Source organism: Aquarana catesbeiana, linkage group LG01 (assembly GCF_042186555.1).
Source record: "Aquarana catesbeiana isolate 2022-GZ linkage group LG01, ASM4218655v1, whole genome shotgun sequence".
NCBI lineage: Eukaryota > Metazoa > Chordata > Amphibia > Anura > Ranidae > Aquarana > Aquarana catesbeiana.
The window spans coordinates 913,658,628-913,676,506 of NC_133324.1; the positions used below are offsets into that span (position 1 = coordinate 913,658,628).

The 17,879-nt window shown below is 41.2% G+C and overlaps 1 protein-coding gene across 1 annotated transcript in view; it reads left to right on the top strand.

Annotated features, from left to right (window-relative positions):
- LOC141128036 (catenin alpha-2-like) overlaps positions 1–17,879 on the top strand; it is a 603,878-nt gene that overhangs the window by 363,048 nt on the left and 222,951 nt on the right. The window contains exon 3 of the mRNA XM_073615080.1: positions 10,421–10,616. Within this exon, the coding sequence (XP_073471181.1) occupies positions 10,421–10,616 (196 nt within the window). The remainder of the gene's footprint in view (positions 1–10,420; positions 10,617–17,879) is intronic.

Sequence of the window (17,879 nt, forward strand, 5' to 3'; positions counted from 1 at the left end):
AGCCACTTCTGTACTCTGTGTGCATGATAACATCACAAACATCTGTTCTGCCCTACGTGTGTCGTCAAAAATATCTTCCGTCATCTTTTCACATATTATTGGACTTATATTTGGACTTATATTTGAGTGGATTTATTGTTTATATGATTTTTCAGTAAATGGTGGATTTTATTATATTTTTTTTACATGATTTTTATTGTTTCTCTGAGCACAGCACTTATTTAAATGTCTAAAGGTATGCTGCAGAAGCTTTCTTTGATAAAGCTGGATATGCAGACATGTTCATTAGGAAATAGAAAGATATTCAAACACGTAGACCAGCCTTTTTAATCTTTTTTTAACCCAGAAGGATTGCTAAAATAATTTTCAGGTTTTAGGGAACCCCTTCTAAAACCCATCAATCTTCTGTGGAAAAATACCCTTTACAGTGATCAGTGGGAAGAAGATCCATTTTTCAGTGATGTTCTGAATGCTACCCTTTCAGGATGCTAAAGAGATCATTGGTTATATTCCACTGGCTCTGCTAAGTAGCTTTGACCCTGGAACTAGACAGGCATCATCAGAGAGGAGGTCAATCAGCCACAGTTCAAGGAACCCCAGCAACCTTTGGAGGATCCCTAGGGTGTCATGAAACCAAGGCTGATCATTTATTTTTCCTTAAAAGTTCCTTTTATAGAAATAACGCGTTAATCCTTCTGGTCACTCTGACGCCCTTGTTCCTAGGAAGTCAGGAGCGCTTCCCCTCATTTACTAAGCTCTGGAGCAACTTTACTTGCAAAAGTGCACAGTCTATTTGCCTTTAGTAAATCAACCCCACAGTATATCTATAAATGACCAGTTTGTAAGAGCCAGCCAAAGGTGCAAATGTGTCTCAGTATCTTACATTAAATACAACAAATGTAAAAAAAAATTATAACTGCTTGAACAGTTCAATAAATGACACGAGCCAATTTTTTTGTATCGAGTATCGGATAGAGTGGGGGAGAGCTACAACCTCTGTCACAATGGATCTGGTTGGAGAGAGAAGGGGTAAAGGGCCACAGGGCCCTAATTCGGGCTTTACAGGCAAAATGGACAATGATACAGAACAAAAATATTTTATCAACAATAAGTCATATCAAACAGGTCAAGTAAAAAAGAATTAAAAACATACGATAGGCATATGATAATATTGAGTATCTAGTTAAACAAGAGAGTTTACACCAAATAAACGACAGTGATCCCCTGTGCGTCAACGCATTTCGCTGTTTTGCTTCGTCAGGACACACTTGGGGGTAGTTAAAAGGAACAGGTCTCACTATTAAAGATAAAATAAATCAGACATTGTATTACAATAACATATAATAAAAAAAACGTTCAAACATTGCTATATCCAGAGGACATACGCATATCAGATACAAATAGCTGGATGTGGTGGGAGTCATAGACCACAAATAGACTGTCCATTGGGGTGCCTTCCCAAAATCAAAGGTAAAAAACTCCATCATGACAATATGCAGAACAAAATATGGGACTTTAAGTGCACCAAATACCAACTAATAGTAAATGATGGACAATACCATACAGTATGTTTAAAAACAGTATTTATTATTAATGCAGGTTAAAATAACAGTACACCAAATCCACATAAAATAGATAAAGGGAATAGATATATATGCACAGCGTACAAAAACAACGCGTTTTGTGATAGTAAATTCTTCAGGATAAGTGTTGCATTGTAGATACAAATGCAGCAGAATACAGCATAGAATCTAGAAATAATATAAATATACCTTTAAAGTGGTATTTAAAGTGATATTAAAGGTTTGTTTAAAAAACAAAAAAAAACAAACATGTTATACTTACCTGCTCTGTGCAGTGGTTTTACACAGAGCACCCCAGATCCTCCTCTTGTCGGGTCCCCCGTCTGTGCTCCTGGCCCCTCCCTCCTGCCTAGTGCCCCTACAGCAAGCAGTTTGCTATGGGGGCACTCGAGCAGGCTCATTCCCAAGTGGCTGTTTGCTGTGGTTTAGCCACGCCCCCTCTCTCTCCTCATTGGCTCACTGGCTCACTACCACTGCTGTCTCAGCCAATGAGGAGGGAAAGCCCTCTGAGAGCTGAGGCTCTGGTGCAGATCGTTGGATCGCGATGAGGCTCAGGTAAGTATTAGGGGGGCTGGGGGGGCCGCTGCACACTGAAGCTTTTTTACCTTCATGCATAGAATGCATGAAGGTAAAAACTTGAGCCTTTAGAACCACTTTAACCCAAAAATGTAATATAATGCAGTTTATCAACCATTAGATTTCTTTTTTTAGGCTTTTCCGGTCTGTTTTCACCTGGTGATCTAGTCAGTAATAACACATCTCCTGTATTAGCTCCCCCACTCTGTATGAAGGAGCACAGGGGCCACATTTGGACAGCAGCTTTATCAATCTGGAGAGTATTAGATATACTAGCAGATTTAAATACACTAACAAACTGAAGCCAAACTCCAGCTTACACGTTATCAGCAGTTACAGCAAACATTGTTTTTCCTTTTGGGATAAAGGTTTTACATGAATATATAAAAACTGATCACTGTAAGCACCCCCACTAGTGGTAAATGGTTTCATTTCTGTAACTGCAAGAAAGCTTATTATATTTGAAAAACAACAGACTTACTGGCTGGATCACCAGATGAAAAAGAAAAGAAAAAAAAGACGTTCCCTTTTTGTTTGACAATTCGTGAAGCTTTTGTTTTCTGTTGTCATTCCAAGCCCATTGGGCGGATTGGAGGCTTCATTGTTATTCTCTTAGATCTTGAATACAAAATATTTGTACCAGAAAATAAAAAAAGTCTAAAAAAGGAAAACTTATTCAGCCATCACATCTAGGAATTGGTAAGCTGCAATTGCATGAATGTTTGCTTCTTGGTTTAATACCACATTCATTTTGACCTTTAATTCTGACATTAGACACATCACCTCTGTCAGCTTATCATTCTTGTGTACCTTTTTGGAAAATGTCCCCTAACTTCATGTCAGGACAGGCAGCAACGAAAACAAAAACACATTTTTAATAGATCGGGGATGGATGGAGCTTCAGGCAATGTTTTTTTTATGCTGGCTGTGTCCTCCTGTCCCGCTGATGACTGTTCCTCCACTTTCTTGTTCTGGTATCACAGGGATAGAAAGGAAAGGCTTGCCAATGGGTTTAAATAAATAAAAATGGAAATACATTTTAACTTTTCCCTGATGTAGCAAAAGCATGTATCAAAGCAAAAAAAAAAGAAAATGTCTGGAGTTGCGCTTTTATCCAAGCATGGGTGGTACACTATTTGGCCAAAAGTTTTTGGTCACCTGGTCATCACACCTATATGGGTTTGTTGAGCCTCTACTATTCTAGGAGAGCTTTCTACAAGATTTTAGAGTGGGAATGTTTACCCATTCAGCTTAAAGTGCATTTTTTTATTCAGGTACTAATGCTGGGCAAGATCATATTGCTTGCAATAGGCTTTTCAACTCATCCCAAAAGGTTTTTAACAGTGTTGTGGTCAGGGCTCTGAGCAGGCCACTCAAGTTCCCCCCACGCCAAACTCATCAAACCCTTATTTGTATGGTATGGAGCAGGTTTTCTTCTGCACAGTCATGTTGCAACAGAAAATGGCCTTCCTCAAACTGTGGCCACAAGTGCACAATTGTCTCAAAGCCCAACTCCACGCAAAAAAAAAAAAAGGTTTTCCCATGCAGTCGGGCTGTGCCCATACTGCACAAGTCAACTGCTTGTTTTCTGTCCAGGGGAGAGGAGAAAGCCATATATTCACTGATCGTCCACTCCACCAGCAAACGGCACAAACTATCATGACGGTAGACTGTTCCGGATGTATTGACATCCAGAGCAAGGCTATAGGTGTGATGACATCAGGAACAGTCCACCGCACAAATCCCCTAGACCACCGGGGGGGGGGGGGTTTAGGATCCACAAGGACCGATCTTGTGCTATGAAAATCATAAGATTAGGTAAATATATCTTTGTTCTCTAATCCCGTAGACCAGTGGTCTCCACACTGTGGCCCAAGGACCAGGTGCGGCCCGTTGTCAGTCTTTTTCTTGCCCTTGGGCACCATTAATCCCACTGATATGAAACTCTGTTCCTCCCACTGACACCAATAGTGGGACATAATTCCTCCCACTGTTACCAATGATGTGGCACCATTCCTCCCAGGAATACCAAGAATGGGCACTAGTTCTCCTCCTGCTGACCACAGGCACTATGTAGCTGACCACCAACCCAGAGGCAATGTTTATGATGCTGGGCCTGGGACATTTTCTACCCCCACTGGCCACAATTTGGCCCCCCTAAAGTCTGAAGGACAGTAAACTTGCTCTTTGTTTGAAAAGCTTTGAGAACCTACATACCTGGTGGACATGTCTACGTCTGGTAGGCTTTTGGTCTTGAGTGTTCAGGCTATTACACACCCTGTTTCACCTAAACATCCAAAAGGCTGTTACATTTACCTTATTGCACTGACACATCCTGGCCCTACTTGCTTGTCAGCCATAAATTGGCATCCTATCTGTTTATTTCAGCTAAGAGGACGATTGCACAGGCCTGAAAGAAACCTACAGTCCCCTTTCAGTGAGTGAGAGATGGTCTGATGGCTATGATGCTTAATGAACAAATGTCCTGTATCCTTAATGACTCTCACGCCAAGTTCTTAGAAATCTGGTATCCATATGCCTTCCCTGCTCTACCCCTGACTTGTATGTGCCGGCTTTGACTGGCACCTCCGATGATCCCAAGCCCCTGTCTTCCCCTCCCCCTCTAACCTCACCTTGTCTCCTCTTTCTTGCCTCTTTTCTTTCATTATTCCTTTCTTGTCAAGAACCTGTGCCCTCATCTGATTTTTATATGTGTCCAGGACAAATTACATTGTTGTATGGAATTTTACAAGTCCTGTTTTGCAGCAACAGCTAAGGTAATCTTCCCTTCCCTGAACTTTTTCTTGTTCGGTATTTATGTTTATCCAGATTGACTGTGGAAGATGTTCCTCCCTTTTTTGTTCATACTGTGTCTATACCCATGTTGCCAGTCTTAGCCCCTGCGTGGGGTGGACTAGGGGCTTTCTCTTGTTATTCTTTTTCAAATTATTAAAAGTTATTAAAACAGAAAAGACCCCCTTCCCTAGACAAAAATGAGCTGTTAACCCGTGCAGTGTGGGCGCAGTCCCACTGCATGGGAAGCTTTTTTTTTTTGCCCAGAGTTGGGCATTAAATGACTGGTATTTCTGTAACATTAACTGTACCCTACACCTGAAAAAAATATTTGGAGTATCCACATACTTTGGAAATATGAGTAGGTGTAATGATTCAGTTCCACCATTTTTTTTTTTGGTATATGGATCATATATTGTACATGATGGCAGGAAATGTAGACTTGGTAAAGAGTTACCAAGAAACTCTGCTAATGTTCACTGCTGATACAATTCAGCCCAGAAAAAGAAGGAATTTTGTGGAATTATCAGCTCCTACAAAAGGATTTATTCTACACTTACCAATATGCTCTCACACTCACCAGGGATTCCGTACATCCTTAAAATCTCATTACGCTGTCCGCACTGACATTTCCCGTTTCACAGAGCTGAACACACTGTTAATAATACAACCCTCTGTATGCTTTATAGTTCTGAAACACCAGTATAATTTTTCATTAAACCTAGATAATAAGACATTGTTCCTTCTCAAGTAGTTCTACTTTAATTATATCTTTGTTTGTTCCTTCTACTAACCTCCTAGTCCTATTTAAAATATTGTGCTAAGCCTTCTATTAGAAATGGCACTTTTCCAATACGGTACTGGCTTTCTTTTAGGACGTGTGTAGGACACTAGACGGGCTTCATTTACATACGCTGCAGAGAAATAAATTGAATTGGTGTATGTTCCCCATCTCAAAACTAATTCACACTCTTGCCACTTAGACTCCTTGGAGAATTATTGCTCTCCCATGCTCCACCTTCCTAACATTCATTTCCATACAGCTTGGAATGACCATTTATTTGCGTTGACAACTGTATGATTGCAAAAGTGCCACTTTGAAGTCTCCTTTTGTTTTTCCGTGCAGGATTATAGCTGGAGGGTGGGATGCTATTAGTATAATCAGTGAGGCAATAAGGACGCGCATTCAAGTGTAAGGTTGGCATTAAACCTGGAAGCAAAAGGCGGTACAGTTAAATGTCAGCAGCGCCTTTATCCAGGTCGTTGGCTGTTTCCTGCAGTTTGGTGATCCATTAGGACTGTGAAAGAAAAAAACGAATATTAATGCCCACTTATTGACACTTGTATGAAGTGTCAAGGTGGAAAAAAGTTATGTGTAACAACTCTCAAAAGACAATTATTTCCTGCTTTAAAGGAGCACTACAATGTGAAAGAGCGTCTGTATCCAATCGATGTACGTTAATAATTTTAGATATCTTGAACACGTAGTGATAGCACTTTAAAACAAGGCCTCATTTATATATCGGTATATATACCTATATTGCTATAGGAAATAAAAAGACATTTTTTATTGTAACTTTTATTGAACAACAGGTTTAAAACTGGCTGGTCTAGACACTTCAAGTTCTGATCTTATACCATTCCCACAATGTACATATACTGCAGGGATACATGAAATTAAAAAAATAAATTTCATATCCACCAAGTCAATCCAACGCGTTTCAACTTATATAAAGTCTTCATCAGGGGATAAGGAAGTGGAAGCAATCCTACATACATCAAAAAAGCAAAAGAAAATGCATAATGAAATTTATATAAAATTTTACCAGATTTTACTATTTTCATATGACATTCAAAGCAAGAATAATACACTTACAAAGATATGAACGTGACTGGATGTCCAGAAAGACAGTCAATGTCTCAGTGGTGCAGACCACACAGGTCTCAACCTCAACCCCCAGAGAAAATCAATGGCTATCAAGCAGAAGGCAATAGAGGTGGCTTGCTCACATTCAATGAATTGAATCAAAGCATGGGGACACTCTTTAGCTGATCCATACATTTTTTTTCAAAGGTATTATGAGTTATAGATTCTTATAGACATCTGTTATTAATTATAAAAATCTTATAATTAATAACAAATGTCACTGGGGCATCCAGTCACGTTCATATCTTTGTAAGTGCATTATACTTGCTTTGAATGTCATATGTAAATAGTAAAATCATGTACAATCTGGCAACATTTTATATAAATTTCATTATGCATTTTCTTTTGCTTTTTTTATGTATGTAGGATTGCTTCCACTTCCTTATCCCCTGATGAAGACTTTATATAAGTTGAAACAAGTTGTGTTGACTTTGTGGACATGCAATTTATTTTAATAATTTCACGTATCCCAGCAGAATATGTCTATTGTAGGAATGGTATAGGATCAGGAAGTGAAGTGTCTAGACCAGCCAATTTTAAACCTGTTGCTCAATAAATGTGTTTCTACTTTTTATACACCAATTTGTAAGTGTGTGATTTCTATTGCTGCAACAAAGTCCCATGGGAGATATCTTTTGTTTAGTGTTTAAGGATGGAGCAGCTTTCTTCCCATGATATAATTCCTACTCTCTGCTTTTATATAACTATAGGTACCATGGAGGAATTCATTTTCAAAGTTAACAACAGAGGCAGCAAAATCATAGTGTCTTTTTTTAAGGAGAGCAAAAACTTGGAAGTCTGGTAAACCTCTAATTCAATCAGCGGATGTTTTTAAGATGTTAGAAACAAAGTGAAATCTCTCTTGAGAGTCTCTGTTGTGATCTCTGAGGATGCCTTACTTCATAATATATATATAACTAGAGAGGTCAATGAGAACTGAATACAAGAGATGTGCAGGATCAGCATGTGCAGGGAGCATGATACAAAAATGTACCCATTCTAACTGTACAAAAGAAAAAAATATGAATACATGTAAAAAAAAAAAACTAATATGTTGTTCTAGGTGAAATATTTCATTTGCTAGAATATTGAATAAAGTTGCTTGGGTGCTGAAAAAATAAAATATATAGTTACTTTTTATTATAAATGATAATATGTGATCATCAGTGGTTGAAATGAGGGGAAAGAGTGAATATAGCTTTAAAGCCTTATTAAACCCAAAAGCAATCAATTATTAGGCCCCTTTCACACTGGGACGGGAGGTGCGTCGGTGGTAAAGCGCAGCTATTATTAGTGGGCTTTACCGTCGTTTTAGCGGTGGTATTCGGCCGCTAGCGGGGGGTGGTTTTACCCCCCGCTAGCGGCCGAGAAAGGGTTATAAACCACCGCAAAGCACCTCTGCAGAGGCTCTTTGCCGGCGGTATAGCCGCGCTGCCCCATTAATTTCAATGGGCAGGAGCGGTGAAGGAGTGGTGTATACACCGCTCCTTCACTGCTCCGAAGATGCTGCTAGCAGTACTTTTTTTTCCCGTCTTGCTAGCGCACCGCTCCAGTGTGAAAGCCCTCGGGGCTTTCACACTGGAGACACAGCAGCGGCTGTTTCGGGTCGGTTTGCAGGCGTTATTTTTAGCGCAATAGCGCCTGCAAACCGCCCCAGTGTGAAAGGGGTCTTATATTGCAGCTTACCTTTTCTTAGATGTGTTGGCTTTATTATTTGTATGAAGTGAACTGATTATGAAGTGTTAGCTGGAGTTTGGCTTCAATATGTTAGTATATTTGTATCTGCTAAAACACCTAACACTCCCCTCCCCCCAGACTGACAATGCTGCTGTCTGCTGTGTCCCTGTGCTCATTTTTCCAGAGTGGGGCGCTCTAATATAGGAGGTGTGTTACTAGCTAGATCCTAAAAGGCTTTAGGTTGGCCATACATGACTTGCATTTTGGCCTGTTCTTGTAAATTGACTAAAATTCGAGCCATGGTTGGCCCTACCATCACTAGCCCAACCGACACACTTTGATTTGGAATTCGAAGGTCCCCAGCAGAAAAAACTCAGGAATATTGACTGCAGCCAATCAGCCAAACAGTGAAAGTTTACAAAATAATGACTTGACCCCAAAGGAGGAGCTTGCAATAAAAGGCATCATAAATTAGGTAGAGCAATGTGGTGTCCAAATGCAACCTCGTGTACATAGATTTTCAGCAGCACTGTTCAATACAGCTTTAAGCTGGTCATACGCAACCTAAATTTCTGCCTATGCAAGTGAATTGTTTAAAAAATACAAGCCATTGGCTCCACTGACACTACCCAGCACAACAAACTTCGATTGAGAAATTGAAGGACCCCGGCGAAAAAAATTAGGCTGAACAGTGACTGCAGCCAATCAGCTGCAGGCACTGTTTGGGTATTCTGACAACCTGAACAATGCCTGGAGCTTATTGGCTGCAGTCACTATTCAGCCAACCATTTTCCACCCAACTTTTTCAATTTCTCGAAGTTTGCCGAGCTGGGTAGCTGCAGCAGGGACACGTACAGTATGGCTTGAAATTTAGCCAATACACAGGAACTGCCCGGAATTCAACTCGTGTATGGCCAGCTTAAGGAGTGTGTAAGAATATACAATAGCTGGCAGCGGAAGATTTGTGCATCCATGCGTAGGTGTGCACAGCCTATTGCATTCTGGCGTGCACCCTAAAGCTCAAATTTACGTGCGTGTTTGTGTCTACTTATATATGACCCCGGCACATTGATCTGCCAGCCGGCACAAACACTTCTCTTATGGCAGAGCCGGTAAGAGGGAGATCTTTCCCATCTTTCTGCTGGCACACAGAGCGATAATGCTAATACGCATGGGGTGATTAGGGTGTGCCCAGGCACACCCAGCACACCCTGTGCGCACGCCTATGCATCCATGCTTAGTTCAGCCCAGTGGCCAACTTTAGAGGATTGCAGGTGTGTTGTTGCTGCAGCACGCTGTACATGGACGACAGTTGGTGGAGGAGGAAAGCATTACAACAACTACGCTCTGTGCGGCTAGATTCAGGTAAAATATGGGTTACTGAACAAACTTGGCTTGAGCCTGTGAAAGAAGTCTATTTCTGTAACTGAAGATTAAAATCCTTGCAGCAATCTGGAAACCGAAAAAAGAGAACCATCGCTCAAGGGCTACAGATGTTTTTTTGTTCTCTACAAGTAAAGAAGTTATCTTTCATCATGATCCACAAAGAAAACACAGTTGCAATCGAATGTGCTGTTAATGAAAATTGACGCTTTTTTTTCAGTTTTTCGCTAATAATTCACATTTCTCTTTTGGTTGTGTATGCTTGCTTTATAAGGTGTGTGGGAGTTAACGGATTTTGTAATCGATAAGGTCATAATGCACTTTTCAACATTATAAAGCCTTACACAGTCACATGGCCTACACATCCTAAACCTCCTTCCAAAATTGGGAGGGTTGCAATGAAGGCATTAGTTCATATGCTGGCTTGATTCAGCTGCTATTGTATATTCATCTTCTGAATGGTTTCTCTTGATTCTTACAGGTAACTACCCTGGTAAACACCAGTAGCAAGGGCCCCTCCGGTAAAAAGAAAGGTCGATCTAAAAAGGCCCATGTGCTTGCAGCATCGGTGGAGCAAGCCACCCAGAACTTTCTGGAAAAGGGGGAACAGATCGCTAAAGAGAGTCATGATCTAAAAGAGGAGCTAATCTCCGCTGTGGAAGATGTCCGGAAACAAGGTATGAGTGTGCGTTATGTGGAGTGATGTCCTACAATGGACAATATGGACTGAGGGCTCCATTTTTACTTGCAATCTTTTTTATTGAAAAGTTTAAGATACAAACCAACAATCAGTACAAATGATAGATCCCTTTCGAGTCATGTCAAATAAACATCATTTAAAAAGCATAACATTAGAAATCAGGAGAAAATAAAGCTATCACAGTGGTCAAGGCTGACCCATAGTAGAACTCAACGTGAATATGGCTCTATAGGTGCTCCGAGAGGGTTGCCAAGTTATGCCATAAGAGATGCAAATCAACTTCAAGGTTGATCACCATAAATCATACAGGGTATGAATTGCAGGGCAATGTCCAAACAGGATAAAAGGGATATAATTAAAACAAACCCAGTGAAAAGGAAAGGAAGAGTAGGAAGCAAAGGAAAATAGGAGGAAGAACAGGAAGGGTGAGGAAACCCAGAGAGTAAGAGACAAGGTTTATGAAACAGATGGAACCACACAAAAGGTGGCTATGGCCTCTAAGGTTGGGTTCACACATATGTAAATTGGATGCGGGTTTCCCAGCATCCAATTCGCATAGCAGGAGAATGTGACCGTCTCTCTATGGAGGCTGCGGAGCGCACTGCACAGAAACGCTGTGCGTCTTTGCCTCCGTTTCAGGGCCGAATTCAGGCAAAGATTCTGTTTCATCCCTGAAACGTAGAACAGGGACAGACAGCATATGTCCATATTGATCAGCCTTAAGATCAATATGGACATAGCTGGCCCATGGACCTCAGACCTATTCAAACCGTTTAGTGGTGTCATTAACTATACTCGCAAGGTGTTTATTGAGCATGATCCAAACATAGAGATAGGTTCTGTAGGTTTCTCCCAAGAGAGGGCTTCATTTTTAAAGCAGCAGTATGGGCTTAACTACGGCCATAAAAAAACAACAGTCTCCTGCGCTCAAGGGTGATGTAAAGGTGGGGGGGTGTAACAAAGGATCTTGATAGTTCCAATGGAAGCACATGCTTTACTGCCTTCTAATGCCGCGTACACACAGGCGGACTTTTCAACCGGACTGGACTTTTGACAGACTTCCGACGGACTTTTTAACGAACGGACTTGCCTACACACAATCACACCAAAGTCCGACGGATTTGTACATGATGACGTAACCCAGACTAAAATAAGGAAGTTCATAGCCAGTAGCCAATACCTGCCCTAGCATCGTTTTTTCTCCGTCGGACTAGCATACAGATGAGCAGATTTCTGGGTTCGGCGAAGTTACAACGTAAAGATTTGAAGCATGTTCCAAATCTAAAGTCCGTCAGATTTGCGACTGGAAAATTCTGCTGAAGGTCCAGTGAAGCCCACACATGATCGGATTGTTCGCCACATTGGTCCGTCGGCGTCCGTCGGACCAGTCCGGTCGAAAAGTCCGACCGTGTGTATGCTGCCTTAGGGTTGGGGGGAAAACCCAATGGAAACACAATAAGAAAAAAAAGAGAGGGCGCACCAGCCATGCACCACCCAAGTGGTGTTCAATAATATAAAGTAAAATTAAATATAGGGGTAAGCAGATATTGTTGCCAGTTAAATACTGGAGGGAGTCAAAAGATAGGAGGCGCCCCTGGAGAATTTGCATGTATTTCTTCCATGCACCACGTCATCTATATGCTGATCTGAGTTGTTGTGAGGTGGCCTTCCAATACCTGGGATATTGCCTGCTGTCCCGCTGAGCCAGTCTATGGTATAACACACACTCTCCCTGATCCTCTGTCATGGGGGATCATGGTGTTTTGGTAAGGGCGCATTTCTGCTGATATTGGTGGTGGATTTCAAACAGTGTTTGAAGACAACAATTTGTTCACTTTTTATGGACTTTATCTCACCACTCACTGGTGTATGTTACATTACACTGTTCATTTATGATTTTTATTTTTGTGTACCCAGTGTGTTTTATTTATTTATTACCGGTATTTGCCATTCAATTCACTAATTGGTAATGAGTTTTGATGTTGAACATTAATTCACTTCATATGTTTTTTAGGTATCTATATGCATTCTCTTGCACATTTGATTAATTTCACATACTTTTGTATATTGATTTTGGATCATATTAATTATCAATTGCACAGTTTTTGGTTGGTCAGTTATTTATGGGTAGCGCGATTTTTTACTTTTCTTATTGTACCTTTGTATTGATGTTGTACATATTTATTGCAGCTCCCAATTTTGCGGATGGTTGGTAACTGTCTTGTCACCACTTTTTTTGGTTTCCTTAGCGCGGTTTCTACATAAATTTTTCCAAAATGAAATATACTAATACATTAAAATCAATCATAAAAGCATATCAAGGTCTATAGTGAACACAAAGCGACCAGGTCACTGAGACTGTTCCCAGCAAGCCAGAGGAGATGGCTGACACGTTTCAAGGGGAGATTCCCCTCTTCCTTAGAGCCCCCTCCCCTCAAAATGCGTCAGCCATCTGGAAGGTCCTCCAGCTTGCTGGGAACAGTCTCGGTGTCCTGTACGCTTTGTGTCCTCTGTGGACCCTGATATGCTTTTATGATTGATTTGTTTGTGAGTATATTTCCTTTTACTTTTTTTTTTTTACTTTATTTTAAGCAAAAGTGTCAGTTAGAGGGATGAGACCGACCATTTACCACTGACAGGGGTGCTTACAATGGTCAACTTTTATTGTATTATTTATGTCAATCCTTTATCTCAAAAAGAAAAAAAAAAAAGCTGTTGCAATAACTGCCTAAAACTGCCTTTAATTTGTTAGTCTAGTCCACCTAAATCTAATGCCGCGTACACACGATCGGAAATTCGGCCAGCAAAAGACCGATGAGAGCTTTTGGTTGGAAAATGTGACCGTGTGTATGCGCCATCGGACTTTTGCTGGCGGAATTCCAGCCAGCAAAAGATTGAGAGCATGTTCTCAATTTTTCGGTCGGAAAAAGTTCCTATCTGAAATCGTCGATCGTCTGTACAAATTCAGACCCGCAAAATTCCTACGCATGCTCGGAAACAATTCGACACATGCTCGGAAGCATTGAACTTCATTTTCTTGACTCGTCGTAGTGTTGTACATCACCGCGTCCTTGACGGTCGAAAGTTCAGAGAACTTTTGGGTGACCGTGTGTATGCAAGGCAAGCTTGAGCGGAATTCCATCGGAAAAACCATCCAAGTTTTTACTGACGGAAAATCCGCTCGTGTGTACGGGGCATACCAGTGCATCTTAGACCCCTTTCACACTGGGGCGCTTTGCAGGTGCTACAGTGCTAAAAATAGCACCTGCAAAGCGCCCAGAAAGAGCCGCTCCTGTTTTTTCAGTGTGAAAGCCAGAGGACTTTCACACTGGAGCGGTGCGCTGGCAGGATGGTAAAAGTCCTGCTAGCAGCATCTTTGGAGCGGTGAAGGAGTGGTGTGTATACAGCTCCTCCACCGCTCCTGCCCATTGAAATTAATGGGGCAGCGCGGCTATACCACCGGCAAAGCGCTGCTGCAGCAGCGCTTTGCGGGTGGTTTTAACCCTTTTTCAGGTGCTAGCGGGGGCTAAAAGCTCCCCGCTAGCGGCTGAATACCCCCGAAAATACGACGGTAAAGCGCTGCTAAAAATAGCGGCGCTTTACCGCCAACTTCGCAGTGTGAAAGGGACCTAACACTATCCTCTCCCTATACTGACAATGCTGCTGTCCAAAGGTATATATATGCATTACAATATGAACGATTTTTCTCAAATCAAAATCACAAGGTTAGATTTGGTGCATTCCAGAAAAAAATTCCATCCTGCTCTCCGTTTCTATTTACTATGGTTGTAAAATTATCGTTTTAGCCCACTAACCGTTAAAAAATTAAAGGAAAACTTTTGAACAAAATTCTAATGGACAAGTTTGCTACTGATACACAACTGATAAACAGTTGTGGCAATATTTTTCTCCTTTGGAAGGTTTAGACCTTAAACTGAAAATATACAAATGAAAGATTTATTGCAGAAGTGAAGATCCAACTAACACCAACAAGTTCCTCTACAGAAAGTTCATTACTTTCTGAAAGTTTCAGACTTTGGTTCAAGTTCAGAGTAAAGCCGCGTACACATGATTGGGCTTTCCGACGGGAAATGTTCGATGACAGGCTAAATCTGACCGTGTGTATGCTCCATCAATTGTTGTCAGACTCTCCGCAGATTGCTAGCAGATTTTCAAATTTTCTGCGGACAAATGTGTGTTGTTGGATTTTCCGATTGTGTGTACACAAGTCCGTCTGACAAAAGTCCAAAGTACAAACACACATGCTCGGAAGCAAGGACGAGCCAGAAGCGGTCGGTCTTGTAAACTAGCGTTTGTAATGGAGAATAAACATTCATGACGTGGCAAATTATGGAATCTCCAAATGCAGCGCACAATTCTATTCTTCTTTAATGGGATAATAATGAAGCTGCCTTGCTGGTGATACTGATGGAGTTATTGCAAACTAATTTGCAAAAGCTGTTTTTTTCTAGTGATATCAAGAATAATATTTATTATGTTTTTTTTTTATTTGGGCAAGTTACCACAACACCATTATCCCATAGGTTTTAAGATCAAAGATACAACTATGTTGGTGTCCCTTGTTAATTTTACTTTGTATTTTTTTTAAATGTAACTGCCTACTCCCAAACTGTCATTTGAAGTAAAACACATAGCCAAGTATTATTCTCCACAATTTTTTTATTGTGTATTAAAAAAAGAAAACAAATAAAATTAGACATGCTATCTGCCAATAGAACTTAACCAAAAAGTGCATTCTATGCATCCAAAAATAGAGAAAATATAGCAAATCAAATCATTATTATTCAACCAAAAAATGATGTCAAAGCAATAACTCCAAGGCCAATAATAAATAACACGTTATCTCCTCCGATTCCGCAACATGTCTGGTTGACGAACGGCCGTTCAGAACAAACAAACTGAAAAGTGCGAACTGAAAAGCATGAACTAAAAATCGCGAAATGAAAAGTGCTAAATGAAAAGCGTGAAAAGAAAAGCGCGAATCAACGCTCACCAAACTTCTTCTAACACGAAATTAGCAGAAGGAGCCCAAAGGGTGGCGCTAAAGAGCTGAAAAACCATATAGTACGTCTAGTACGTCACTACGTTCTTAATTGTTGGCCAACATTTGTGTGGCCGTGTGTATGCAAGACAAGTTTGGGCCAACGCCCTTCAGACAAAGTTTTTGTTGGCCAACATTCCGATCGTATGTACGAGGCTTAAGAGTTCAGAGTATTCTCAGTGCTCCTCAGAGGTACCCCGATAGCAGCACCTACCAGAACTTCGGGTCGTATCATACTAGCAATCCATCTCCAGTAGCAATTCATCTGACCCTACAGCAATTCTCCCTCACTGACTGAAATGCTGCAGAACCTCATTTAGCACAAGAATGCCAGTGATGGAGCATTCTATAGAAGCAATTGTGTGTTCCCTTTGCCTTCTTTTTTTGGTGAATTATGTCAGCAATAGGATTGCTAGTGTGATTGATATGAGCCCTGGACTATTTCAATCAAACTCAGCATGACCACCAGTTTCAAAGCTATTAACCCCTATGGGTGCGGATAACAGCCTTCATTCCCTGAGCAGTAAATATATATCCCCCAATTCAGCACTGAACTTTTCTCTTGCCACCATCCTCATCAAGCTCAAATGAGGGCCTCTTAAAAAAAGAAGAAACAGATGTGTATTGTAGACGCACTGGACCCCTAGCGTAACGGAGAATAGGAAGTCTGATTTCTACACTTTTTGGAGGCAGCTCTCTGTCCACAGAGGTATCCCAACGGGTCCCCGGAAATGTTTAAAGGGTATTGGAAAAATGAGAGCTCAACACCAAATAAATCAGTCCAGTAGACTGGATTCCTTTTAAAGATTATGTAAAGGTAAAAAGACAACGCCTTTAAGGAGCTCCTAATCTCCCCTTTATCATGGCTGGAAAATGAAATAAGTCAAAATAGCGTATATAGGAATCAAAAGTATAAATTAAGTATCTGAGAAAAATTATCCCTATGGTTCTGCATAAGTTTATAGAAGCAATGACAATTTAGTTTTTTTGGGACTTTTTTAGTTTGAGTATACATCTATGTTGACTGATTCATTAGCTCTGCTGGAAGTCTATTCCAAGCATCAACCACTCTTTCAGTAAAATAAGTATTTCTAAGATTAGTTTTGAAACTTCCTTCTTATAGTTTGATTTTATGTCCCCACGTTCTTGATCTTGGCTTCATATTGAATATACTGCCTACATGAACCCTATTCACTCTCTTCATATATTTAAAGGTTTCAATCATGTCTCCCCCTTTCCCTTCTTGTTTAGGATTGTACTAATTATAGGCTTGTGAGTAGGGGTGGGTCAAGGTGACAGGGTGATCAATACATCCTCCATGTTTCCCTCCTCATTTGGCACCAAGCAACGGTCACATAAGAGGCCTACACCAGGATCAGTTCCTTTAGGCTATGCTAGGCACTTTGCTATGGGAGATGAATCAAGTCCAAAGGAGTGCCGACAACATCTCCCTTGCTGCAAGAGGCTTACAGCATGTACTTACTTACAGCATGTACGTGCTTACAGTAGGTGCCGCCGATATTGTGTCAATCTCGCCACTGTTATCGGCGAGATCGACACCTGCGAGCCCCATCGCAGGGGAGCCAGCGCTGAGCTCTGTCGCTCCTCCCGCTCGTCGCCCCCAATGGATTCCTATGGATGCGTGGCATCTCGTGGGGGCGGTGAGCGTAAGAAGCACAGCCTCGCAGCAGTGAAACACAATATCGGCGGCAGGTACTTAATGACAGGCTGCTAGAGAACCTTCCTTACCCTTGGTAACTACTTGTATCTTCACACTGTATTAACTTATGTACCACTGTCTTCATACCCCAATGTGTTTAGTGACCTGAGCTGTAGACTATGTGTGCCGGTTTACTTACTTGCATTACACCCCTTTAGTAACTTCAGACCAGACAAAGGCAAAGTTTCAAACATTTTAATTGAAGAATTAACATGACGACAGTCCAAGATAAAGTGCAGACATTTCCTAACATCTCTAGTCCCTAACTTCAGGCTTGTAGCTGCCCCAGCATACCTGTTCAAGCAAAAGTCCAATACTGGTTGAGTCCATGTCTGGAGCTTAGCTCCAGCTTCGGCAGGGCACAGGCCATCCAGACTCTGGCAAATGCATCATTTGTGGAAATCCCCCCCGATCCGGGCCCCCTTTTATAGCACACAGGACCAGAAGGTCGGACCCAA